This window comes from Pararge aegeria, chromosome Z (assembly GCF_905163445.1).
Source record: "Pararge aegeria chromosome Z, ilParAegt1.1, whole genome shotgun sequence".
Classification (NCBI taxonomy): Eukaryota; Metazoa; Arthropoda; class Insecta; order Lepidoptera; family Nymphalidae; genus Pararge; species Pararge aegeria.
Window position 1 is genome coordinate 4218263 of NC_053208.1, and position 27421 is coordinate 4245683.

General features: G+C 34.0%; 1 protein-coding gene and 2 long non-coding RNA genes across 3 annotated transcripts in view; 2 read left to right on the plus strand and 1 right to left on the minus strand.

Moving 5' to 3' along the window:
• The window catches only part of LOC120636112 (gamma-aminobutyric acid receptor subunit beta-like), a 117452-nt gene extending 115771 nt beyond the window's left edge, over nt 1-1681 (plus strand). Inside the window, exons 9-11 of the mRNA XM_039907410.1 lie at nt 269-456; nt 532-915; nt 1512-1681. Coding sequence (XP_039763344.1) covers nt 269-456; nt 532-915; nt 1512-1676 — 737 coding nt within the window. The 3' untranslated portion in view covers nt 1677-1681. The remainder of the gene's footprint in view (nt 1-268; nt 457-531; nt 916-1511) is intronic.
• Nucleotides 1682-4378: 2697 nt separating this feature from the next.
• On the minus strand, nt 4379-17349 carry LOC120636115. Its single transcript, XR_005659346.1, has 3 exons — nt 17294-17349; nt 10369-10479; nt 4379-4413 (listed from the first exon to the last, which is right to left on the minus strand). It is a non-coding gene; the product is annotated as an uncharacterized LOC120636115 (long non-coding RNA).
• A 927-nt stretch (nt 17350-18276) lies between these two features.
• On the plus strand, nt 18277-19294 carry LOC120636114. The gene is made up of 2 exons (XR_005659345.1): nt 18277-18648; nt 19067-19294. It is a non-coding gene; the product is annotated as an uncharacterized LOC120636114 (long non-coding RNA).
• Nucleotides 19295-27421: the final 8127 nt, after the last annotated feature.

A 27421-nucleotide genomic window follows, 5' to 3' on the forward strand; every position in this document is an offset into this window, starting at 1 on the left:
ACACACGTTGCGTATTTACTCGTAGCTATCCGATAGCTCTGTGATTTATTATATCTTGTTCTGATATGCGATGCGTTTTTAAATCAGCTTACGCAACTCTAAGTACATACGAAATTTTTGGGCAGGTCATAATAATCATCCAAATTGGTGGTTGTGAACCTGCCCATAAAATTCTTTTGTAATTAAACGTTGCACTATGACAATTGGTAATTCAGCTTTGCGTTGTAAATTAAAGATGTTTTTTTTTAAATATGTATCCTCTTTGCAGAGTACGCGACTGTGGGCTACATGGCGAAAAGGATCCAGATGCGTAAACAACGGTTCACTGCTGTCCAGAAAATCGCCGCTGAGAAGAAGATAACGATAGACGGCGTCCCTGGACCTTCAGGACCCGAGCCTCAAGCAACTCCTCGGGCAGTCACACTGACCAGGCCAGCGCCTCCGAGTCGATCATCGGTGAGTTCTACGTTATTTCTCAGCATTACCATTCATTTTTCTAAGAAACGAACTTTGATACTACGTCTAATTTAGTCTTACAATCCTCACACACAGGAAGTGCGATTCAAAGTTCACGAGCAGAAGGTGTACGCACGAGGTGGCCCGTTGGATAATGGGCGGGGTGGACCTTCGGTGTCGATGCAATCACTATCGCATGCAGGTCATGCCGCTCACCCGGCCCTCCCAGCTCACACGTCACTCGTGGGACACGCCGTTCTACCAGTCCATGCTCCACTGCCAACCCATGCTGCAGTCCCAGCCCATGCCACACTCCCGGCACATCTGGCTCATCCAACTCACACAGTAATACCGGCGCATGCACCAGTTCCGGCTCAAACTGCGGCACCACCAGCCGCCCCAGCCTCACAGCCTGAGGGCGAAGAACCTTTAGCGCCACACCTAATCCAGGCATCCAAGGTGTGTAAACATTACTATTATAACTTCTTGCGATTGTTTCTTGTTTATTATTAATCGAAGGCATTGCGAAATTCTCAGCGAAATTTTAACGCGAATTTAACTTCATATGTTCTATATTTACGCTAAACTAGCGAGTATATTAAATATTTTTAAAATAAGATGCTTTGTTCACGCGTGTTTTAGTCGATGTCGATTGAGAGTTCGGTCTTTCACTCACATTCATGAAGTTTGGGTGGCAGAAGACAGAACCCTCTAACGGTTTTGCCACGGTAGGTGCATATCCAGCAACTTAAACAAACGTGTGTTTATAAATTAAGCATTCAACGGGTACCAGTAACTGTGCCAGCGGTTGTTACCACGCATGGCATTCTTATTTTATTTTCGAGCGATATGGATGTCCTATAGCAAAGTTGTTAGGAGAGGTGAGATAGCGGGAAATGGTTCTTTTTCATTCCTGGACATTTCTCGTTGGTCTTTGCCGCTGTTCACGCAAACGTGCTATCGATTAGTACTTTCGGATATTACTAAAACACGCGTGATTTCTATATTTTGTGGCATTGATTTAACTGTGAACGTCAAGACTAAAAATGTTGCAGGGCATCAACAAAATCCTGGGCACCACGCCGTCTGACATCGATAAGTATTCGCGTATCGTATTCCCGGTCTGCTTCGTTTGCTTCAATCTTATGTACTGGATCATATACCTCCACGTATCAGATGTGGTTGCGGACGACCTGGTACTACTTGGCGAGGAAAATTAAATGCAGTTCCGTTCCGTCACTTGCGAAGATACTAAGCAAACCATACCACAGATATGGCACTACGTATTTGGCAATGTGCTTTCCATAGATGTACATATTTGAATCTTGCTATTTGCAAATAATTCCTAGCGAAAGGAACTAGGGAAAAAGACAAAAAAAAATACTAACTCTAACTATTGACATTGACAGTTTATTTTATGATTTCAAAGAAATGTCAGTCGTTAATTATTAATGAAATAGCTGTACATTCCCGAACCTACTATATAAAATTTTCTCATACAACTTGAGTACCTACGATAACGCACGAGTAGTTATAATTTCCTATTACTATAAGTTCGTTGAATTATTTTTAAATCGTCCTTAATTTTATCTATTTTTCTGTATATCTATTAAACCAAAGACTTAACTAGCGTAACTTGGTAATTAAGTTTTACTTCTAACTATACTATAGATGAAACTGAAGTATTAAGTAGATATTAGGTAGATAACTAAAAACTTGAAAATAGGCTAATGTAAAATTTTGTAAATATGAATTATACTCTATAGGGGTCTCGATCTTTTTCTACTATGATTTAATTAATTTCAGCTGCTCAAATAATATGTAAAGTAATATTGAAGTTAGGTTCTATAAAATTCAGTTGATACAACTGAATAGGTACCTATAGTGGTCCATAGAGATACTATGTATAGACCTACTACTTGAACTATAGTCGTGCCAATAGGGTTCTGACAATATGAGACTAACTCTAGTTTATATGTTATTTACAAGCTACGAGTAAGGTATGTAGTGGACTAACATGTCTTAAAAAAGAATGCGGAATATCATAGCTTTGATAACAGAAATATTCAGACCGTCAATGAATAAATTCCAAAACCTTTCTAATATTTGTCAATATTTTGCAACATTTTTAAGAACAATCTTATTGCGTTTAAACCATTACCGGCCCACTACAGGACACGTGTCTCCTCTCAGAATGAGCAGGATTGTAGCCCCAGGCCACCACGCTGACTAATTGCGGAGTGGTGGAATACGCGTCGAATAAAACCTTTTAGAAAATTATGGAGAACTCTCAGGCAAACGGGGTTTCCCCGCGTTTTTTTCCTTTATCGTTAAAGCAAGTGATATTCAATTATTTAAAAACGTTCAAATCTTCGATAAGTTAGAGGTGCTGGATATAGAACATGGCCAGGGTCACATTGCCTCCAAAGTGAAGTGGAACTCGTGAACACTTCCATTAATAAGTATTACTGATGGAATCATAAATCTCACGATATTCGTTGACCGTCTGATATTTGCCAATACTTAGTTTGCTGCTTAATAAAATACTGCGTTTATTACGACTCTAAATATTTAAAACTGCAAGCTATTAATACTGTAATTATTCTAGCTTTATCGATCATTTCATTGATGTAAGAAGGCAACAAGTTCAACGATGGATTGTGAATTTACGATACATAAAGATTGTAATACGAAGACTATAATTGACACGAACTGTAAATATTAACGTAAAATAATGTAAACATTATTGATAAACTAGATAATAATATGTCAAAATTAAGATGTTCAACATACTTACATACACAATCGAGATGTAGAGTTTTAGAATGAATATATTATCAGTTTAATTTATATCAAATTATGACCACCGTTAAATAACCAAACAATTAGTAGATTATGAATTGTATGTAGTGCACGATACACCTTTTTTCAACATAATCGATTAACGCATTTTAACGGGTAAACTTTTATGATAAAGGTTATTTTCGTCTTAGGGTTCGTTGAAAAATATATCTTAGTCCTCGAAATATTTTACTATGTATTTGGACACAAAAATATATTTAATAATATAGTCAGAGAGCCATTCTGCTGGTTTATATATTGTGTATATACCTTGTTAATCATTCATATAATGTTTATTAGCACATCCGTCATATATTATGTGCGCTACATAATATTATTTGATTACTATATAAAAAAAAAAACCTGAAATTTTACTCTATCGTTTTGGCTCTGCAGGTTTTTGAGAGTGAAACGTGAATGGTTTTTTGAATTACATACGGAATCTTTAGAAGCACGGGTCCCTTAAGCTCGTTGCTCGTTAAAGTTTATGTAAATTGAACGTTAAGATTTTTTCAGCATCGACTGAAAATTTGTGACTAAATTTATGAATTTTATTCTTGATGACAGTCAAGTTGTGCTAGTGGGGTTGATGTTGTCGAAGTTGTCATTATTTGTTTATTTATAATATCTTAGCCTTTTGTTGAAGAATTACAATCCTTATTTTTAGAACGTCAAGGAACGACATAATATTAACTGTAATTTTGCAATAATACTGCTTTAAGTATAAGGTAGTAAGCCGCCTCTAACAGGCTAGTTCTGTCATTAGTTCAAGTTTTAATATTTTACGTAAGTAACATTATTTTGGGAACTTTTTATACCGTCTTAGTGGGTATTTAGTTGCGCTCTTCATAACACGGCCTATGATAACGTTTTGGTCGACAACCGAATTATTATTAACAATGTTTATTTTAAATTTCATTGAGTACCAGAAAAATTGACAAATCCGCATTTATATCATGTAATAATAATTGTAACCTTAAATTATGTTCCATAATTAAAAAAAAAAAAAGAGAAGTTTTAACTTTTTTAGATAATATAATCGTGTAAGTAATATACTTAGTACTCACGGATACTTCCAAAAGTAGAGTGACTGCAGCTGCTCAGTGCACGGATGAACTGTAAAGAAAAATAAACATTTTTAGTTCGAGCTATCAACGGTAGAGTTTACAGGACTACTGTCTCTTGGGAAAACGTGTATACATGGCTTTGAGTATAGATAAAAGACAAAAGCGTTTTGCGATTTTCTACCTGTTCTATCTTGGGAGCTGAGGAATTGCAAAATAAACATGGCTATCTTTTAACGGAGAAACAATTGTAACGTATTAATTAGTTATATCGCGAAGTTTTCAGTAGGGCTTACGAAATTGCCGCTGTCCAGTATCTCTAAAAGCACGATAATCCGTCAAACCCGGTTGTCAAAGCGTGGTGGGTTTCTTTAAGTCCCTCTTTCGAGAAAGGAGGCGTTTACCCAGCCTTGGGCATTAATAGACTGATGATAATGATCATGATGAAATAAAACATTTAACCCAACAATCAGAAATCAAATCAAAAAATTTTTTTTATACTTATAGCTACTTATGAGGTGTTAATACCAATTTTTTTTTCATTATTGTGACGTGATGATGCTAATACATTAGCTAATTTAAGATTAAAGTTTCAAAGCATCCTAACACAGTTCTCAGAAGAAGCCCATAAAAAACTTAGCTTAAACTCACTAAATAAAAAGATCTTAGCAATAGACTCGGATAAGATTCGATTAATTAAGAAAATATAATAATTCCTTGACAGATTATGTCATAAAAAATCCTTTGCATCGTTGAAATTAAAAAAAAAATCATGAATCAACTTTACGTTCAAGAATTGACACTTTTGACGTACCGACCTGGGTTTATGTGCACGACTTGACCGGCATACAGAATAAGGGCCCCGTCAGAAAACAAGCGCGAATCGTTTAATGAAGAAACAAAACCTTGCTGTCGGTTTAATCGTTATCGCGTTGAAACTAATCAACAATTCAACAGCTCACAAAAATTGGGCGGAATTCCGACAGAAAACGTTTGCAAGATTAGAGAATAGATTTATGTGAGTCGGCCGATGTCGTGCTTTATTCGCATAGTAGTCGTACGCACGTATGTTATGCGAAAGAGGCAGCATGATACCGGGCGTCTTCTACAAATCTATTATTTAATGGCGCCGGTGATATTCAAAGGTAAATTTAAAAAAGTAAATTTAAATTATCTGCTCTTGTCATGATAGTCGTTTTAATGGCTGGAATATGGGTATGATTTGGATGCTTCTTTAATTGTTGATAAAAATGCAATTAGAATGGGAAAATTGACAGGATGTCTGTTCCATGTGTTGGGAGTTAGTTTTTAATGAAACGTAGTCATAAAACGTGTACCTAAAAAAAACTTAGTGCTGTGAAGAAATTTAATAAAAAAATTATTTGTAACGATAAGTAGAATTAAATTATTACTAAAATAGTAATTTTTGTTTCCCGTAAATGTGAATAATTATATTCGTATGTAAAGATTCAAACCCACCTTACATTACCATAATATTATACATTTTTGAAAAAAAAAACTTTTTACCTTTGTCTATGACGAATATATATATAAATGCATCCTTTATTACTTTTGATGTTACAATACTTTTTTGCTAATTATGTTTTAATAATTGAGAAGGCATGTATTAAGAGACTTCTTAAAAGTTTCATATTATTATTTTATGTTTTACGTTCTTATCGCTACCTACCTCGTTTATTTTACTAAACTGACACATTTACTTGGCAGATAAACCACTTTTATACGATTTAAAAAATCTTTTTTTTTTATGTAATAAATATAAAAACATTTATCCAAAATATTATTTAGAAAATATTATATGTAACGAAGTTGCTCAAATATTTCAATTTCATTAATTTATTCATTAAAATGAGTAAATAAAGTTGGGTAATGTATTTTAATGTTAAACATTTCACAAAATTTCATTATATTATTGATACGCTTAGTAAATTATATATATAAATATATAATGTTTATTTTTCAAACTAAACCTGATACTTAAGTACTTTTAATTAATTAATTATTTAAGACTGATATTTTAATTAAATAATACTGTTTTTCTTAAAGTTATTAATTAAAAGCACTATTATTTTCACCTAACCATCCATATATGATATTCTGTGAAATCTCCTAGAAAACTGTGTTTTTCTGCTTCAAAATAGTAAATATCTATTAATATTATGTTCTAAATAACAAAATATGCTAAAAGTACCTGATGAAAGAATAATAAGCAATTAAAATACGGTTAATATATATTTCAGATGTTAAACATTACATATTTTAAAATATTTTTAAAGGAACATAATAATTATGTTTGCTGACATATTCTGTATTTTTATTGTTAAGTTTGTGTTGTATTGCAAAAGGAATATATAATGTGTTATCACGTTAGAGAATCGAGCAATAAAGAAATACATAGGTATTTTTAAATTATCTAATTTACGATAACTATGACTGTATTCCAAATAAATTTTCGATTAATAAATGTAAATTATAAACCTAACCATTATTATTGCACCTAGTACGTAAGTAGGTATTGTAGCTCAGCATAAGAGGGACCGGACGACATACGTTAAATCTTTAATCTGAAGCTCACAGATCATCAAACTAAAGGAGAATCATTTTATTGTCATAAAAATAGTTTTTAATAAATCCTGGGATGACCCGGCATCGTCATCAGAAACAAAGCAAAGTGCCATGAACCACCTTCCGAGATCCGATTCTATTATAATAGATACCATTAGGTATATTGTATGTCATTAGGTGTGTATATAGATGTGCCAAATTACAAACATATCCACGCTTTAAAAGTGACTTGCATGATTTGACCAAAACTTTCAAAAAAAAAAAATTATAATAATAATAATCACAAATATTTTTTTTTTAACTTGTAATAAACCAAGAAACGAGTGCGCGCACTTTTAAGGCCATACATTTATTGAAACCATTCAGTTTAATTAGTTGAAACGGTATAATATAAAACACGAACGTACAATCAGACCGCCTGGACGTTTCAAAAGTGCTTATATTTAAGCTTACCTACTTGAAATAAATTCCTTTTTTAAATTAATTTCATTTTGCATGAATCTATGCTACTATTGCAGAACTTCAATATTTCATTTCGTTTCTGAACGATTTAAAACTGGCTTAACTTTATCATCATTATTTATCAGCCGTTATAGGCAAGACGATGATCAAACAAGCACTGAGATAGAAAAGTAGAATTTTTAATCAAAAACTTGTTAGTAATTATATAGAGAGAATAGTGTGATTAAAGTTAGGTGAGAAGACAGCGTATGTCGTCTGGAAACCTCGATTGCGCAACCAAATTCTAAATCACACTTAATAAATCTAGAATATTAAAAATATATACTAAAACTTAAGTTAGAAATCCAAAAAACTATAAATAATTATTTACTATTTAGATATTTAATCGGATACAATGAATGTATTTTAATCGTGTTACAAAACTTTGTTAAAGTGTGTTCGTATAGATATTTACAATTTTCTATTTTTATTTAGCGTTACGTTTATCTGCTATCAGGTTAAATTTGTGTAAATTTTTGAATATCTTTGGAGACGGACTATCAAATTCCTCAATGGGAATTGTGTATTGATTAATAGCAAACTTTTATCTCCTGTAGGAAATTTAAAACAAAACATAAATATTTTGATCAGTGCTCAATGATGGCTTTCTTAACTTGTTGAAATTTAATGATTCACTGTTCGCAAGAACAATAAACTTTTATTAAAAACCTAGCAAAAATAAGTTAAAAGATAAATACAGTAACTGTCAACTTGCATTTTTATTGATATTTTATGGAATAAAGTTTAATATGAGAGTTGAAAATTTCTATGCGAATACAGCTAAGTGCATTTCCTGAATTTGTACACGAAAATGTAGGAACACTTAATATGTTATCATTGAGAAATTTTAAAAGGAACCAATGCATTGGATGTTGTGTGACGTTGTTACTATTTTTAGTAAGAGCAGCACATTACTCTATTATATCTACATAACATTTTGATAGTCACGATGCTAATTGTTGCTCTACGCTCCTAATCGAATCCTACCGATAAAGTCAAAGTCAAAAATATCTTTATTCAAGTAGGCCCATAGGTGGCACTTTTGATGCGTACATAAGAATTACACGGTAGTGAGATGATGGCGATAACCACATTTGTAAACTTAAAACTAAAGCTACGGGGGTTCCAAACGCGTCCTGGTCTAAGAAGAAGCCCACAACAAACACAGCCACACGATAATATGTTATGTCAGAGTTAGATATCTTATGTCTTTTGTTTTAATGCTCAATTACGTCAATAGTTCAACAGCGGGCGCTCTTGTCAAAATATATGAGTGTATTATAAAATATGCGACTGTAAAACGAGTACCACAAGGTTTACTTTTCTTTGACGTTCCATTGTATCGATGCTTGGAAAAACTAAACGATTGCGAGAATTCAAATCTTCTATTAAGCGTGAAGACTTCAAGTAGTTGTCTTAAATTGTCACTTTAATATGCCTAAATAATATGGAGATAATAATTGAATTAGAGTTGGGTCTGAAACCGTATAAAACTACAGTTACAGTTGAACCAAATCTCGAGGAAATAAAGAATGAATTATGAAATGTGTAGTCATTAAAAAAAATATATGAAACGTTAATTTAAAACAAGGAGTCAACTGTTATATGGCTTCGATACTCTTAACTACACTGAAAATCTTGTAAATTACTAACTAGTAGTTTGTGAAGTCAAATTTAGTTCGCATATAGTGATGACTTCTACTGCCTCTTTGGTCTGGTTGGTTAGTATTCTCGACTAACGATCACAACGTCCTGGATTCAATTCCCGGGTCAGGAATTTTAGGTACCAGTCCGGTGTAGGAAATCAGAAATGTCCAACAAGTTGAGCCGTCGGTCTTGTTTATTACCTTAGTGCTAATAGCTAGACCGATGGATCTGTTGTGGCATGTGTTTATAAACATGAAAACCTCGTGACTCACATTAGTGCAGCTAGAAGCGAATAGTTCTTAATGACAAAGAAGGCCAGTGGGACATTATAAGACTGATGATAAATTATTATTAATAATATGAATGTCGCACTAAATCCATGAAAAACGGCGACATTACATCGTGACTATCAAATTTATATTAGGCATTGCATAGAGCACGAATATAAATTTACTACAAAAAATAACTAGAAAATTCCAAAATACTATGACAATCGATTTTCCAAGCAACATCGATAGAACACCTAAACTCCAATATGTTACTTAGGACCCAGTTATAAATTTCTAAATAATGTCAGATATAAATTTGATATTTTGACAGATTTTGTTTTGAAATTTGAAAATTTTTGCTAAAACTATTTCCCGTTATGTAAAAATTAAAGAATAAAGAAACTTACGTTGTATTAAATATCATTAGCATTTGGCTTCCAATATAAAGCCTGCAAAAAGCACCTTTAAAAGTCTTTAACCTATAGATTTCTATTACTGCGACCTGCGAGACTATTGCCTTAGTGTAAAGATCGTAAATTAGCAATACGTGTTAAGTGTAAAATGCATCTCTCCCCCTTTACCTGAATATAAATTCCTTTCCCATACAAACGTTCTTGCGCTATTCCATACAATAAACCTCGACCCATCGCGTCGAATATTAAACGTATGGGGCGTAGCGTGATTTCCAATACCCAATAATCATTCTCAAGAATTCTAACAAGATAACATTCGTCCACTATCAACCCTCTTTTTGGAAGTGGAATTTATAAATCCTGAAATTTGCATTTTACTATAATTATTGTCATAGTAAATATCGATGTATCAACTACTCTCAGACATTCCTTTTTATCCTCCTTGGGGGAAAACTCAAAAAGTTATATATTCTATTGCCTTCCTCATATTTGGCCTATTAAATACAAAAGAAAGATTTTTCCAACAAAAATATATTATTTTCAGTTTAGATAGATTATTTTATTCACAAACTTCTAAATTAAGAATATTACCAGAGAAGAGTAAGAATATTCGCAGAATAAATTTCTTCTCTCGCGACAGTAGATCTTGCTCTAGAACAGTCTGCTGCTCCAGAATGATGTCACCTGCTATTGCTGACTAGTCTGAAAAAAAGAGAGACACTTTTATATTTCTCATACTATCATTTCTGTGATCTAAACTAGGCTTAAGTTAATAGATCGTAACATAAAAATGGTTTAATTGAAGTTATTCTTCTTTCTTTTCTTATAATTCTTCTTCCTTACTCGCGTTAGGGAGTAATGAGAGAAAATGATGAGAGTAAATTTTCACGATGCGCGCGCACACCGTCACGAAATACTGACACCATGAAGTCAACAATTTTGTTTTTCAATAAAAGGATTGACACTGAACATTTTGATTTGTGTGACACTTTCCGTATAACTAGTTTCAACAGCAAGATCAACATTAGTTTCAAAATTCTTCTTAAAAGCAAAAAATCAAAAAAGATTTCCAATTAACATATAAAACTGCTTTATATTTTGTTGAGACTGACATAAATTATTAAAATTTAATTTAGTAGATAATATATTATTTGTATAATTAAGATAATTTGAAATAGCTTCCAATTCTAAAATAAAATTATTATTAATAATATGTTTAATAAAAAAAACTAGTTATTTTCAATTATATTTTTTTACTTAGAAAGGTATGTTTATTGTTATATTTTTGACTGAATTATTTCTATGATTGTTATGTGACATTCAGATATTTTATATTATTATGTAATAAATGACTAACATCTCCTGTTCTTCCTCGAGGCAATCTAAATTATTATAAACTACACTGGTGTTGCTAAAGATGTTGCTCAAACTGACTAACTTTGAATCATGTCTATGTAGTACCTAAACATTGTACGAAAATTTAGTTTTGTGATTCAATAAAATTATATGGTCACTAATCTGTTTTATTTGCCTCACGTCGTTAGACTCTGTTTCACGCATTCTGTCCAAAAAAGGAGTGCATGGTAAAATGCGTGATATTTTGAATTTTTTAGTATGTTTTTAGTGACTCTACCAGCGGTTCGGAAGGCAGATTATACCGAGAAGAAGCCGGCAAGAAGCTTAGCAGTTATTCTTTTCCAACATCATTTTACAATTTAACAATCATTGTTCTATCTTGTGTGAGATGAAAGCGGAGCGGCTTGCTTCCAGGCAACCTTGTCATTAAGAAATTCATCAATAGTATAGTAAACACGATTTATTAAATGCGTTTTCATATATTCTTATGTTAAATCTAGTATAACCTTCGGACTTCGGTATAAAATATTCGTTATAAAAGCATAATCTCAGCCCCACAAAGGTTTTCTGTACTTTCCTAAGACGAGCATTCTATGAGATAGTATCACCGTTTCTAGTAAGTCGATTATTATATCCTTATATCCTTTTTATTCGTCAGTTTACAATAGTGACGGCCAACTGGCGCAGCGGGCACCGACCCTGCTTTCTGAGGCCAAGCCCGTGGGTTCGATTCCCACAACTGGAACATGTTTGTGTGATGAACATTAATGTTGTTCAGTGTCTGGGTGTTTATGTGTATATTTTAAGTATTTATAGAATAGAATAGAATAGAAAAACTTTATTGCAACACAACAAAAAAAAGGAAAATACAAGGAAAACAGTAATAGTACTTAGTGCTAGGGTGCAAAGGCGGCCTTATCACTAAAAGTGATCTTTTATATTTATGTATATTATATTTTGTATTCATGTATATTATTCATAAAAATATTCATCTGTCTTCTTAGTACCCATAACACAAGCTACGCTTACTTTGGGGCTAGATGGCGATGTGTGTATTGTCGTAGTATACTTATTTATTTATTTATAGTGTTAAGAATCCTGAAGTAAGTTTTAAAACAAAACCTGTCCCCGCTCTCCTCCCTATACAATTTAGGTATTTTCCCAGTATCGCAACTATTTTAGTTTCAATATAAAGCGCAAGTTACACACTTTCCTACCTACCTTCAGGTACTTAATCGTATTCAATATATTTATTTAGCTTGTGGTCGAACGCGAAAACCGTTTCAATGTTGCACAAGTGCCTAAGTTTTTATTATAGCCAGGGCACTTCATACGTGCATGAAAGCGCTGCCTACCCTAACATTTTAATATAACTGGCAACGTAGGAGGTTTTCGCCATTTTATGCCATTTTACTTCTTGTCTTGCCCTGGTCTAAAATCCTGTGCACGCCGCTATATATAGCACACGCATTATTACTGTCAATAATAGGGGTATGGGATTAGTATAACTACCACTACCAGTAGGGCTAGCAGAAGCACGGGCAGGAGACCAAAATTATATCCCTCGATTATATCCCATCCCCCGATTATATCCCCTACAAGGGATATAATCGTGTCCACCAGCTAAAGCACGGGAGCATGGAATAAGAGAAGTTAGCCCCCGTTTATTATTACACATATATTAATAACAATAATAATAATAATTGTCTTTATTGTGCCTCATTTACAACGGACATTTACATTTCTTATAATCTAAGGAACGGTAACCGCTGTGTTAGTTAAAAACTGTGTTAAAAATCCTTACAGTAGCTTTGCAATACATTTATAATAATATAGTCTTTGTGAGACTAAATATTACTCTTTATAAATCAAAAGCTGAAATTAACAATCGACTTACCAGAAACGGTCATAAATTAGTGATATCTGCATATCGTTTGCGAAAGGTGCAGAACTCCTTCGTGGGGTTGAGTATACGCTTTTACAACATGATTCCTAAGGAAATTCTTGACCTACCAATGCATACATTTAAAAAATGTGTAAAAACGCATCTAGTACAGCGAGGTTACTATACATTTGATGAATTACTCAATGACAAGTTAGAATGGAAGCAGCCAGCCTCGCTCTCATCTCCCGCAAGATAGCAAAATGATTGTAAATGTTGATGTTGGAAAAGAGCAACTACTGAGTTTCTTGCTGGCTCTTCTCGGTAGAATCTGCTTTCCGAACCGGTGGTAGAGTCACACAAACATACATACTTGACGTTTCAAAAGTGCTTATAAAGTAGGCCTACTTGAAACAAATGAATTTGAATTTGAATTTGTGTTACAGCTATTAGCGCCCACCTCCGGGTTTGCTTAAATACGAAAAGACTAATACAAGTTTTTTTTATTTATTATTATTTTGATATTATTTCCACTTGTGCGCCAGTTGATAAAGCTGAGCGAGAATATAAATTGTTATCCTTTCTCGGCCGTGTGGTGACCGGCAAATCAGAATACATTTGTAACCTCTTCTTCCCGGAGAGAGAATAAAAGGAGAGCGGGCAGCGGTTCTGTGCTACTACTACCATTACTGCGATCATCAACCCGCCTGCCCAGCTTTGTGAATATGGGCAAATCCTCAGAGCCCATTAGTCCAGCCGTACTGTAATAGGCTGAAGATAATCATGATGATCAAAAGTTATCAAAGGTGGCAATTCGCTTACAAAATTATTATCTACCTAAATTACATTTTAAAGGAAAAAAAATAAAAAAAAAATATTCTACGACAATACACACATCGCAATCTAGCCCCATAGTCTTACTTTGGGTTGTACTTACTTACTTAGCTTGTGTTATGGGTACTAAGTTAGCTGATGAATATTTTTTTTATGAATATAATACACATAAATACTTATAATATACAGATAAACACCCAGACACTGACAAACATTCATGTTCATCACACAAACATTTTCCAGTTGTGGGAATCGAACCCACGGCCTTGGACTCAAAAAGCAGGGTCGCTGCCCACTGCGCCAGTCGGCCGTCAAAAAATAAATAAAAAAATTAAGATTAAGCTCGTTCCTTTAGGTTTTTCCTAATTTTCTTTTTCCGATAACAACCCGAAGTATTCAATAAGTAGTGGCGTATGTGATACAAGAACCCGACATATTAAATGAATGTATGAATACACTTTTATTGTACACCACATAAACATATAGTAAAATTAAAAATAAAAATTTCGGCTTAAAGACATTTATTTCTCAAAAAGAACACACTAGTTCACTTACATCGAGAACACAATAATATTTAAAAAATTAGTAGATATTAAATCTCAAAGTGCTTTCTTTACAAATGTACCATATTATTTAAAAGTAAAAATTTTTGCGGGTGGTTAAAGAAAAGCGAGCGATAAAACAAATAGTTTTATAGGAAAGAGGTCACATTAACTTAACTGAACGGTATTTTGTACATGTTCAATAACAAGTTTTTTAAACATTGGTAAACTTTTAGTGTTAATGATTATCTCAGGTAAATTATTGTACAACAGCACTCCCTCACACAGTATGCTTTTCTTTCCATAATTGGTTTTAGTTTTAGATAGCAAAAATTTAGTTTTACGTTTTTTTAGATACCTTTGCGTATGTTTTTGTTTGAAATCGTAATTGTGAGAGTATATTATCTGTGCTTATTTTTCTTATTAAGGTGCAGGTTTTTAATGCGTTTAATTGATTTATATTAAGAATTTTCGTCTCTCTGTACAATTATTTGTAGGATTTAAATAGTTATACTTATAAAGAGCTTTATTCATTTTATTTTGAATAATTTGCAATTTAACAAAAAGTTTGGCGGCCTTATCTCTACATAGCGGTCTCTTTCAGGAAACCAAAGGCGTTAAACACAGCTCAAGAAGAGAGGTAGGTGGTGCATTTAAATAAACATGCATATATACCTATAAGTATATACAAATATAATATTTATTATTTATTATATAATAAACTTACAATAAAAAATATAGATACTGATAATAATTAATATATACCTATATAATTAATATCAATAATAAATAAATATATACAATATTGTCAAACCACAATTAAAACAGAAGGGAATAGGCATGTTAAAGATCCGAAGATTCAGACAAAAAATGATCTTTGACAAGTTTTTTAAAAATGGTAATACATAATCATAACATATTGATATAGCAAGAAAAATATTAATCAAATCAAAAATTTTCGTATTCGTAGTCGTGTTATCTAAAATATATAGGTACCTAGAATCGACATCTTCCATGACTCACCCACAGCTTTCAGAATAAAACTCAACTTAAATTTTTTTGTAAATTTTTTATCAAATTAACTTTACATGACGCTTTGTCAATGCTATGTGCACTTGTAATTGACGTGCATATCAGTCAATGTGTTTGTGTGTGTGCTATGTTTAAATACCTATGTGTAACATGCATGTTAGTGCTCTAAATAAATATAATAATAAAATAAATAATCGGTTGAGCCCTTTTCGAGTTCTTCTGAGACAAACGCACGTAAAAGATTTTTTTACTTCTTTTAAAAAGGGTTTATTATCGGATAAACTACAAGCACAATTCCAGTATCGTCACAATAGCAGTCGCAGTAGCTGCCAGGGCCTAGGTTGCAGAGTTTGGCGTGCTCATGACGTCAATCCCCTCGGCCCGGATTTTTGCTCTTAAATTAAAGAAATTTGATCCTTAAGCCTAAATGGGTAAGAACCAAAAGAGAACGGTACGGCTATGTCAGACATAATCAATGCGGTAACGAGTCTTGGCAATTGTTCAAGTTAAACTTTGCCAAATGTGTTCGTAACCGTATTTCGAAATATTCGCTCCCAATATATACCTACCTTTCAACGCCATCTATGAAAATACGGGTAAATACGCCACCACTTTTGACAACGACTACCGAACGAAGCCATCTATTGGTGAACGTGAAAATATTCTTAAGTATCGAAAAACACAAATAGATGGAGCAAGAGTTAACGAAACGCAATATTAAACCAACAGGTACGCCCTCTATGAAAGAATGTTGAAAGTAATTTAAGGCATACCTTTCAACGTCATCTATGAAAAGTACGGGTAAATACGCCACCACTTTTGACAACGACTACCGAACTAAGCCCTCTATTGTTCGCCAATAGAGGGCTTAGTTCGGTAGTCGTAGTAAAAATAAAACATAAAAGCACAATGAATGATGCAAAAGTTAACTAAACGTAATAGACAACCAACAGGTAACAGCCTACAGCAGACTAGCACAGGCAACAAGGGGCAATTAACGTGTCCACCTGACAAAAAATATATCCCCCGATATCCCCTGACAGGGGATATAATTAACGTGTCCACCTGCTAAAACAGGGGAACATGGAATAGGAGAAGTTTACCCCCGTTTATTATCAAACAGATATTATTTTGATATTATTTCCGATTGTTGGTAAGGTACTCCGAGAGTTGATAAGGCTGTAGGAGAAGATAAATTTGTATCCTTTCCTCGAGGATATAATTGTCTCCTGCCCATGCTAGCCGTGCAGTGGGACCAATTCTATTGTAGGTCAAAAAATCCTTAAAGTAAAACTAAATTGACAACTGTAAAAATGGGACTATCCTTTTGACAATATGCACTGTAGTTTTATTTTGTTTCTACAAACGCACCAAGATACGTAGGTAAAACCACTCGCGTCAAGTTAATACCTACTGTAAACTTTGAAATCGCAATTGTGATTTCGATAGCATAAAATGTGATAATTGTATTAAAGATTTGTCGTAGTGTCGATAGTATAAGCCTATTATAGGATTTTTACAAATATGCTAATAGTTATTATAAAATAAATTGTCCCATATTTTACTCTCTGGATAGTATCGACATTATTAGATACTTTCGCTACTGAATGGCTATCGATATTCGATCCAGCGTGGAAGCGTAGATGGGTACCACGCGCAAAGTTCACACTCCTTTTGTAGCGGAGCAAATGCAAGCAAATGACGTAAAAAATCAGAGCACACGACGCGAAACGTGATTCATCATACGCACGTGTTGATCAGACCTTACACAAAGTTTTTTTTTTGTTGGGTAAGTTTTCTTTAACTTGAGGCGGTAACATTGATTGGTAGTACTGGAGCATTGCAGTAATGTATAGCTTTCATTACTTACATTTTTGATTGCTTAATGCTGTTCTCTAATCCTCATCTGTAGCGCCTCAATTGAAATTCAGTCGATTCCTGAAAATAATAATAATATTTTTTATAAATCTAGTTACTTGCAGCGTCAATCGATTAAGGTTCCCCTAACATCGTGTAATACGCGATTTCAATTTTAGAGCTCATTACTAAATGACAGACAAATGATTCAATGACATGGTAGAGTGAAAATTTAAAAATATATGCCCAGACAAACATCACATAAAAAAGGAAACGTCTGGATGCCGTCTACAGCATGCATCATATAATACCATAACAATTAAAACATAACATTTACAGTTCGAATTTATGAATAATTATTGTGCTTTACAACTAATGAAATTAATATGTAATGTGTGAAATACCCGTTAGGTGTTTACTTTGTCCATGCTCTATTGCCATTGGGAAATTATTCGTGAATACTGGCAACTTCGGCTCTTTTTCTGAGGTTTTTCCGACATTCCGTCTCATTTTGACGATATTATTTGTTTTGTTTGGTGGATGGAGGGTAAAGGTAAGGAGAGTCATCTGTGTATATGAAAAAGTGTCGTCAAAATGTATTAAATTAGGATGGCGCCACATTTGCATCAGGGTAACTCTTAAAAAAAGCGCCAAATATAAATATTGTTAGAGTAGGCTTGAAAAATAAACAAGGAAGTATGGAGATACAAGGAAGTAAGGTTATATTTACCACAATATTTTGTACAACGTAAGTTGTTGAAATTCTCAATAATTAACTACTTTAGTCGATAATGACATTAAATTTTTTAACTCGGCATACTTCAATTCATCTACGATTGCTACATTCATACCATACCCTGTGCATCCACCAGCGCCATTGTGGAGGATTTTTGAACTGTTATTTAGCGCATACAACTGGACGTCTTTTTCAACTATTCTCCCATATAAGATGACTCTCCTTACCTCTACCCTCCATATTGGTGGCTAATGAAAAGATTACCTAACCTATACTTAACAATACTTTGCCATAAAAGATTGGTTCATCGGTTTTAAAATTTTGCAATTCGCAATCGGATAATTTATGACAATAACTATTTAAATGCTGCAAAGGAGGCATCGTCGCATAAGAAAATTATTTCTGGTTCTATGCACAGTTATATTGCGTGTTATGGGTTTCATAGTTGTTTGAAAATATAAAATAAATAGGTATATAAACAAGGAAAAGAAACTGAAGGAGGGAGCAGACCCACCACACTGCTCGAAATTTGGGGTTAAGCCCCCCCGGCTTCAACACTTGTGATGATTACCAAGACCGACAGCTAAAAATGCGAAGCATGGTGGTGGACACCATCTAGTTTCTAACTTCAGGTTGGTATTAAGATTTTTTAATGGAAAATATTTTCCTAACCTAGGATATAAACCCAGGACCTTGAGATTACTACGCCAACAAGGCTATCAATATTCATTCTTTTTTGTTACACCTTGTTTTATGGAAAAAAAATTATACTAATTAGTCTGAAGATTTATCTTTCTAGTTATCTATATCAAATAGTTTATAAAAACTTGCTAATGGTATATACATCATGCATATAATAGAAAAGAATACACAAAATTAAAAACTTCGTACAAATTTGTTTGATGAATCTTATTCACTATGTTACTTGAGAATATTCATCACCACACTGATCGCACACTATACTCTTATATTGCAGATTGGGCATTGCTCTGAAGTATTTTGTTTTTTTGATGGGTAAAAATTTTAATATTTAATTATTTCTTATCATAGGTTTAATTGGATTTTTCAATAAGTCCCCACGTAAGTCCTACTTCTAGAGAGACATCAATAGATCTTGCAAATGGTGATAGAAGCAGTGTCAGAAAAGTAATGGCAGGCAGGCTGGATGCAAGAGGCTGCATTCTGTAATAGAAATGGACCCTTGCAGACACATTATTTTGCGTCTTGATACTATATTTTGTATCTCTATCCATGCAAATAAATACTAATTGAAGTGTCTGTAGTGTATTTTAAATATAATATATTCTTATACAGTTATTATTATATATAGGTATTATCAGTAATCAGTAGTTCATTCAACACAAACAATTACAATAACACAAATAAAATTACTAAATTGTTTGTTTCCCTTGAAATTCCAAGGTTCGGTCTTGATCGGTTCAGCTATGCCACTGAACCGATTTTGGCAGTATCACAGGACAAGATATACCATCTTGTTACAGTGCTTGGAAGATTAAAATCTTAAAAGATTTACTAGATTCGAAAAAAAGAGATATTTGCAAGGTGGGGTCTTTTCAGCATAAACGGGAGACTCAAATTGTATGTATCCACCATCAAGGGATAAAATCTCAAGCATGTCTACAAAATAGAAACTTTGACCCTGTTAATGTTACACCTATTTTATTTGCAGAATATTTCAACTTGTGTGTTCATGCTCTTCAAGGATTTTGCTAAAATGTTCCCCGAAGGGATGTGAAATACTAAATTTCTGTATTACACTTTTTTGGGAAATGGGAAATGTTAATCAATAACTATAATTATATATATTGCTTGATTAATTAATTTCTAGAGCCTAATAGCCTCTCCTCGCAGGGATGTTACCCATAATCACCATACAGAGCAGGTTGGTGACGCTGCTTCCTATTGTCTGTTATATTCCTTTAAGTCACCTTGTACAACACCCACAAGATGACAGCTTTTGTATTTTTAATCTGTTCTACTGTCACCAAATGGCTTATGTGGTTGAACGGTAAATTATATTATTATAAATATATTGCAAAGCTGTAAGAATATTTTTTTTTTTTTATTTATTTATTATTTATGTACCATAAATTGTGATTGTGAACATAAGATACATGAAGTGTACAAAGGAAAGCTTATCTCTATAAGAGATCTCTTCCAGCTACCCCAGGATGTGAGTAAGAAGATTTAATTGTGGTATAGGTCAAATAATAACAAAATTCTACATACTAATACAATAACATTTGAATATACTATATATACAAAATACATAAAAATAATATAATAAATATTTATATAATATAAATATATATCTATAATAAGTAAACAGTGCTAAATATACTATGACAACGATAGATAATGCTCCTTTACATTGTGTTTAAAAGAGTGCACCGATCGGCAGTGTCTAATATGTTCTGGTAGTAAGTTCCAAAGGTTTGTAGCGTGGACGGAGAAAGATTTCTGGAAGAAAATAGTATTATATGAAGGGACATCAAGAGGATTTTTTGACACGCAAGACCGCAAGGGTCTCGTAGGCGGAAGACATAGCTTTATACGCAACCTATTTAAGAATACCTATTTCTATAAATATTTCAAGGCAAGATTTGCGAGATCTAAGTTTGTATTTCTTCCGACAGCTCTTTTTTTGTAATATAAATATGGTATCGATATCAGCTGCTTTGCCCCATTGCAAGATCCTACAAACACAACACGATGAAAGTGCGCAAAATAGACAGGCCTAGCAGTTTCAAAGCCTTCTATCTTTCTTTCACTGGGTTTGTCTCCGTACTTGGTCAGCCCGAACCTTCATTGTTTCAATGTCTGTAAACCGTCTAATTTTTCTGACTATAACCATAATCATAGTAAGTATCTACCTAGGAATCTATTTTATTTGGATATTTTTTGTTGATCAGTTAAAACGCTTAATTTCCACATTCTGAGAACTGGAAGGCTTAAATTCAGACCTAGCTGATGCTATTAAAAATACATACACATTGGTTATTTATACCTAATCGATCCGAAGATAATTTGTATCGTGTAGAACCGTCCATTCAAGATTGAAGACCTAAATTAATGTTCATGACGTTGACGGAATTACTATAGTGATCTTGGAACGCAATATTCCCTAATAAGCTCAGTCCGAATAATTTTAAGTCAATTTATTGTTCTGATGTTAGGAAGGTTAAGGCCGAAACTCCTTTACGGTACGCGGCGCGGCCGACGGCATAAAGTTACAGATTTGATATCACATACTAGTTACGAAGTCACTTAAAATGTGTTCTGTTTTTGCGAAACGATTAATGCGCATTTAGTAGAAACTTACAATTTTACAGTATAACAAAATAATTATATACATATAACTATAATTACACTTTATATAACAATCTAGTTTTTTTTTGCGACGATCATCGGTAGAGAACAGAGCACGACGGTTATTGATTATCTATTCTTAGTACCTTATTCTTTTGATTTATGGCTTGTATCGATACGACTCTGTGTTATGGAGGGTAGAGGTAAGGAGAGTCATCTGTGTATATGAAAAAGTGTCGTCAAAATGTATTAAATTAGGATGGCGCCACATTTGCATCAGGGTAACTCTTAAAAGAAGCGCCAAATATAAATATTGTTAGAGTAGGCTTGAAAAATAAACAAGGAAGTATGGAGATACAAGGAAGTAAGGTTATATTTACCACAATATTTTGTACAACGTAAGTTGTTGAAATTCTCAATAATTAACTACTTTAGTCGATAATGACATTAAATTTTTTAACTCGGCATACTTCAATTCATCTACGATTGCTACATTCATACCATACGCTGTGCATCCACCAGCGCCATTGTGGAGGATTTTTGAACTGTTATTTAGCGCAACAACTGGACACTTTTTCAACTTTTCTCCCATATAAGATGACTCTACTTACCTCTACCCTCCATACTCAGTGTGCAATGTCACTGTCAATTGTCAGTGGTTAAATAAGTAAAGTTGAAAGATGAACAAAAAGAAAGCTTAACGAAAGACAATGCATCCCATACAAATTCATGCACAGTGTCATCGCCGGCGAAGACATTATACATTTCTAACGACATCCTGATCCGGGTTTTATCCACGGTCACGGGGGCGTTTTAAATAAAAAAAAGTAATCTAAAATCCCTCATGTCGCCCTTAGGTCCGAGCCTTACAGGTAGAACCCCTAGGTTTGATGTCGCATCGCCTCGTTGACGGGCTCAACGTCGTCTTAAATCTTCAAATGTTTGTGAATGCTTTTATTCAAATTTCAATTGTTATACAAGTTGGCGGATAGAGCACTTTAGAAAAATAAAGTCTGCCTGTGTGTAGTGTCTCTACCACTGGTTCAGTAATCAAATTCTAACAAGAAAATCCGAAGCTGCTCTTTTATAAGATCAACATTTACAAATTTATAATTATTTTTTAATCTTGTTCAAGAACGGAGCTTCCAAGCAAGTGTCATAAAGAAAGTCATCAATAATAATTGTAATGTGGAAGGAGTAACTTCTCGCTAACTGCCTTGTTGGATTTGTGATAAGCATGTTTTACTACTCACTCCTGATTACTGTTCTTGTGCTTGAATCCCGGCTTAGGTCTCAACATGTAAGGTATAAGCATATATCCTGCAATGAATCCTTCCAACCCACTTTGAAACGGTGTGATGGATCCATGGCCTAAAGTCCTATGAGAGGCCTGTTCCAAGCTATAGCAAGCACTTATTGTGGTCCACGTTGTCTCCTATAATCTCTTATTCGGTTTTATGCATAGTGGGTGCTCAGTGGCGTGCATAGAGGGTATGCACAGGGTATGCAGATGATATAAGATTAAGTAAATCTCCAGTACGAGGTATAAATACTTAAGGGTAGGCTTTTTAAAACTCCTACAAAGTCTAACCTTAAGTTTTTTATAACTCGTACTGGTGATTTTCTTCATTTTATATCATCTGCATACCCTGTGCATACCCTCTATGCACGCCACTGTGGCTGCTGCAATATGTGCATATTTACACATGTACAACACATCACTTGCATTGACAATTAAAGGTTTTATAGTGTTAAGTAAGTAAGTCAAAATTTGGGCTTTGTATTTTGTGTTATCTTTAGTAATACATACATTTAGAAAATGTGTAAAAACACATCTAATAATGCGAGTTTACTATAGATTTGATGAATTCCTTAATGATGGCCTTCCTGGCCCTCATCTCCCGCAAGATAGAAAAATGATTCTAAATGTTAATGTTGGGAAAGAGCAACTACCAAGTTTCTTGCCGGCTCTTCTCGGTAGAATCTGCTTTCCGAACCGATGGTAGAGTCACTACAAACATACATTCTTGTTGTTTCAAAAGTGCTTATAAAGTAGGCCTACTTGAAATAAATGTATTTTGAATTTGAATTTTAAATTTTGAAAAGTAATTAAGTACTTGCTGTAAATAGTAACTAGGGATAACACACAGACACACACGCACACCTGTTTAATGCAAACGACTTGATTTGCACATTTTAAATTCCTATCAAATTACAGTAGGTACTTACTATAATATAGAGTGTATATAACTTTTTAGCTAAATGCTGGTGAGCTGCAATCAATAAATTGCTATTACATGATTCCAGCTCCCGGGTAAATGTTTTATTCAGACAACTGTAAGATTTGAACGAGCCTAGGTAATAAATTTCAAATTTAGTTATTTAAATTGAAATAATTACCACTTTTTTTTTACGTTTGGCTTGCTCGCGAGTATCTTCAAGCTGGGAATTTTTTGAGGGTGATTCCTAACTTTCTACTGCGATTTTACACAATGGACAGACTAACCGCGACAACTGCCCTGTTTGCGATATAGCGAAGTCTGTACAGCTTTTAAGCATCGTAGCTCGATAAATACCCCGTAACTGTTCCCTTGAAAAATTATGAATTTTTATCATCTTTTCGCTACCTATTGTATGCCAGTGAGTGGTTAATGATCAAAAAGATTTTTTAAAACCCACGAACAAAGAGAGAGACCATACGCGGTTCAGATACGTACCTGTTGAATGCTGTTTTACAAAGAATAATATGTTTGATAAGTTAACCAAGATTAGTAAGTTCACTATAACATTTCTTTTTTCAAACATTTAGAGGAAAATACTGAAAGTCAAATTATTTGCGTTACGCCTAAAAGCCTTATTCCAGGACTTCACAATGGTTGCACTATCGATTGATATCACTGGTACATACATGCGCAATGGGCACCTATTTACTCTTTATGTATTGTAATGGCCAAAATATTATCGAATTTCTGCGAAAATTTAGTTCAAACATATTGTAATCGAGTAAAATAGGGATTATATTTATAATTTGAAGACTAAGACCAAAAGACGTAAAATTGCGTTTCAACATAACTACCTACCTACCTACGTCTCGTAAAGACATCAAATACAAAATATAAAGAATAAGTATACTCACATACGTCCAGACCCGTATGTCTCGCCTTTTTTTATGAAAATTGGTAATTAGGGGCTCAGAGTATTAAGATATCAGCAATATTCCCTAACTACGAACATTTTTCACTGTACATAGCAACAGGTAACTCCTTCCGCAAGCGCGCTGAATGTACGTCAAATATGGTATTACAGTGACATCGAAGAAAAACATCTTTTATTTGAAGTTAAAGTAGTAAGTATGGAGGTACCTAGTTTATTGAACTTTTGCTTTTTAATTATAGTAATATTTCACTAACGTAGTGAATATTTCAGACTTTAATATTTTGATTGTTGTAGAGGGCTCTTTTTAGAACATGGCGCCTTTATTGATGTCCTTATTCTTTACGATAACGTATTTAAGTATTACATAGCACAAAGAATAATAGGAAAATACGAAAAATATCAAAAGAGTTTTATATTTTTAGGGTATGAAGGTGTGTGTCAATATTTGAAAGCTTTGAAAATTAGGGTGCTTAGTGCATTGAAGCGGAGAATTTTAATAACGTGTAATTAAAATTCTTCATCTTCTGGTCAACGCTCTGTTTAGCGACTTTTAAATAGGTTTGAGAACCTTTTTTAAAGTCTTTAAAACAGAGCGATTCGCCCTGATTCTTTTTTTAAGGTATATTTAAATCCCATATAAATTATATTGTAGCTAATTTAATGCCTTTTGAAAAAAAATACGCAAACAAAGACGATGTATACCTACTTTTATACGAATGGAATGTATTCTATTGAAATCCGTAGGTATCCTATTTTATATCTAGGAAATAAAACATTGTCTCAGTCCCACATAATACAATTTAATGACACGCAACAATATTATGACAAGTAGGTATGCTATTAGATACATTAGTGGAAAAATAAATAACATTTTTAATTGTTCTGTGTCACAGCATAAGTTAGCTTTGTTGACCATGATAACTCTAATCAAAATGTGCTGATTATAAATAGAATTTATATACATGAGGCCAAATTACATTTATGATGCGTTTCGTGTTTGAATTAAGTACCTAATAAACAGACGAAAAAACGAAAAAATTAAACCTAAAAATAACCAACAGTTTTTTCAATTCTTGTAGGTACGTTTTAAGAAAATCAATAGATGACATTCAATATTAAGTAGACAAAATAGAGGCTCTATTCGGTTATATGATACTTTTAAACTGAAATACAAATATTATTTCGTCAACAAATTTTCACCATAACATCCAATATGGCAGTCACTCGATCAATGCCCTTAAAATGCCTATTGAAACTGAACGTTTCCGTGAATTATGATTTGCTTATAGGTTTAATGCATACTAATAATGATTGACCTATATATTTCTAAATTCGCAAATGTTATTTACCTTTATTGTGATGAATTTTGGGCACCTGTGACTGCCACTTGTCCAGAGATAATAAACTGAGAATGGGTTAGGGCGCTCTTAAAGGACATTATTGATTGAATCGCAACTGCGCGAAGATTTTTTTTTTTTTCTAGGATTTCAAGGCCACCAACAGCCGTAACAGGTGTGGAAATTAATTCAAAAGTCATTTTGTTTTTGGTTATATAAACTTTATTATTTGAAACAAACAGTAATATAACATAATATATTAAAAGTACGATTTATCCTAACTCGTACCTACTTTGAGATCTAAGTATGATTAATATCCAGCCTTACTTATAGATAATCCAGCTGTCATAATTGAAGGAGCGTTTGATCGGGTTACCTCCACGTCCTGAGTGCTGTGGGTGGGTGCACCTTGGAAACATCGGTTAACAGTTTCTCTTTTCTTATTAAACTGTGGTCAGGGCATGGCTACGCATTTCCGTGCTGTCACCTGGTACTAGGTGCCAACTGGTAGTCAGCGCTGCATGCTTTCACTGTACGACGCATGCATCACAACGCACTGGACTGGCATCTGTTTCCAGGTTGTGCCAAACATATAATACGTGGTGTTGTTGATATTGTAATGTGTGGCGCAATGTAATTTTTTTTTCTTTATGGGATGTTGTTAGCTGATGGGCCTGATGCTAATGACCCGTTGAGGTGGAGGTCTCTACGATCCCCCCCGGTCTCCGGCGGAGGGTGCAATGGATAGACGGAGGGGGTTACTGACCCTTTCCGCTGCTGGAGTGTAAAGGAAGGGGTGTCTTGACTGGCCGTTCCTATCCATTGAAGGATTTGTAGCCCTTCCAGGAATGGATTGGTGGGCTAGAGTGCATAGCGAACGTTCGCTGCATTCGCCGTCGGCAATTGAAAGCTGGGGGTGGGATTGTGTTCTCTTCAACCCCTTTTCCCCCTGGTGCCTTCAGAGGACTTGTGATGGAAACGGTGTTATCCCAACTTGTTGCCTACTTAAGGACCATACTGTGGGTGACGGACAACCACAGAATGGTCTTCGAGTTGGCCCGTGTGCTGTTGTTCCGGCACGCCTCTTACTGGCGTACTGGTTTGCTTCGGTCGGCGCCCGTTGGTGGAGTCGCGATTGCTTTCGAAAGCGTTCCCGTGATATCGCGTTACGTAGGAACACCGTGCGGTTTTAGTCAATCAGAGTCCGACATAACCTCAGCACATTCCTGTGGCGCAGGTGTGTCTATGCGGATTTAGGATTAGCTGAAAAAAAAGCTGTTATTATTAGTATACTGGATAATAATCTTTCTATTTTCTTCACAGGTCTTACAAATGTAACTTTCTTGTTTTGCAATAGCAATAGATATATTCAAAATCAAACATATTCAGGAAGGGCCTCGTCCATGTGTCGCCCTTAAACATTTTTTTTCCTATCGTTGCGTTAATTGCGACATACTATTCGATCAAAAATGATTTTTGCGTATACAACTACATCCACAGAAATATTAATCGTGTTTTACTTACGTGAAATTACTTACTTTTTCTCTCGAAAGATCAAGTGCCGTGGGTTATTTCTTTGTTC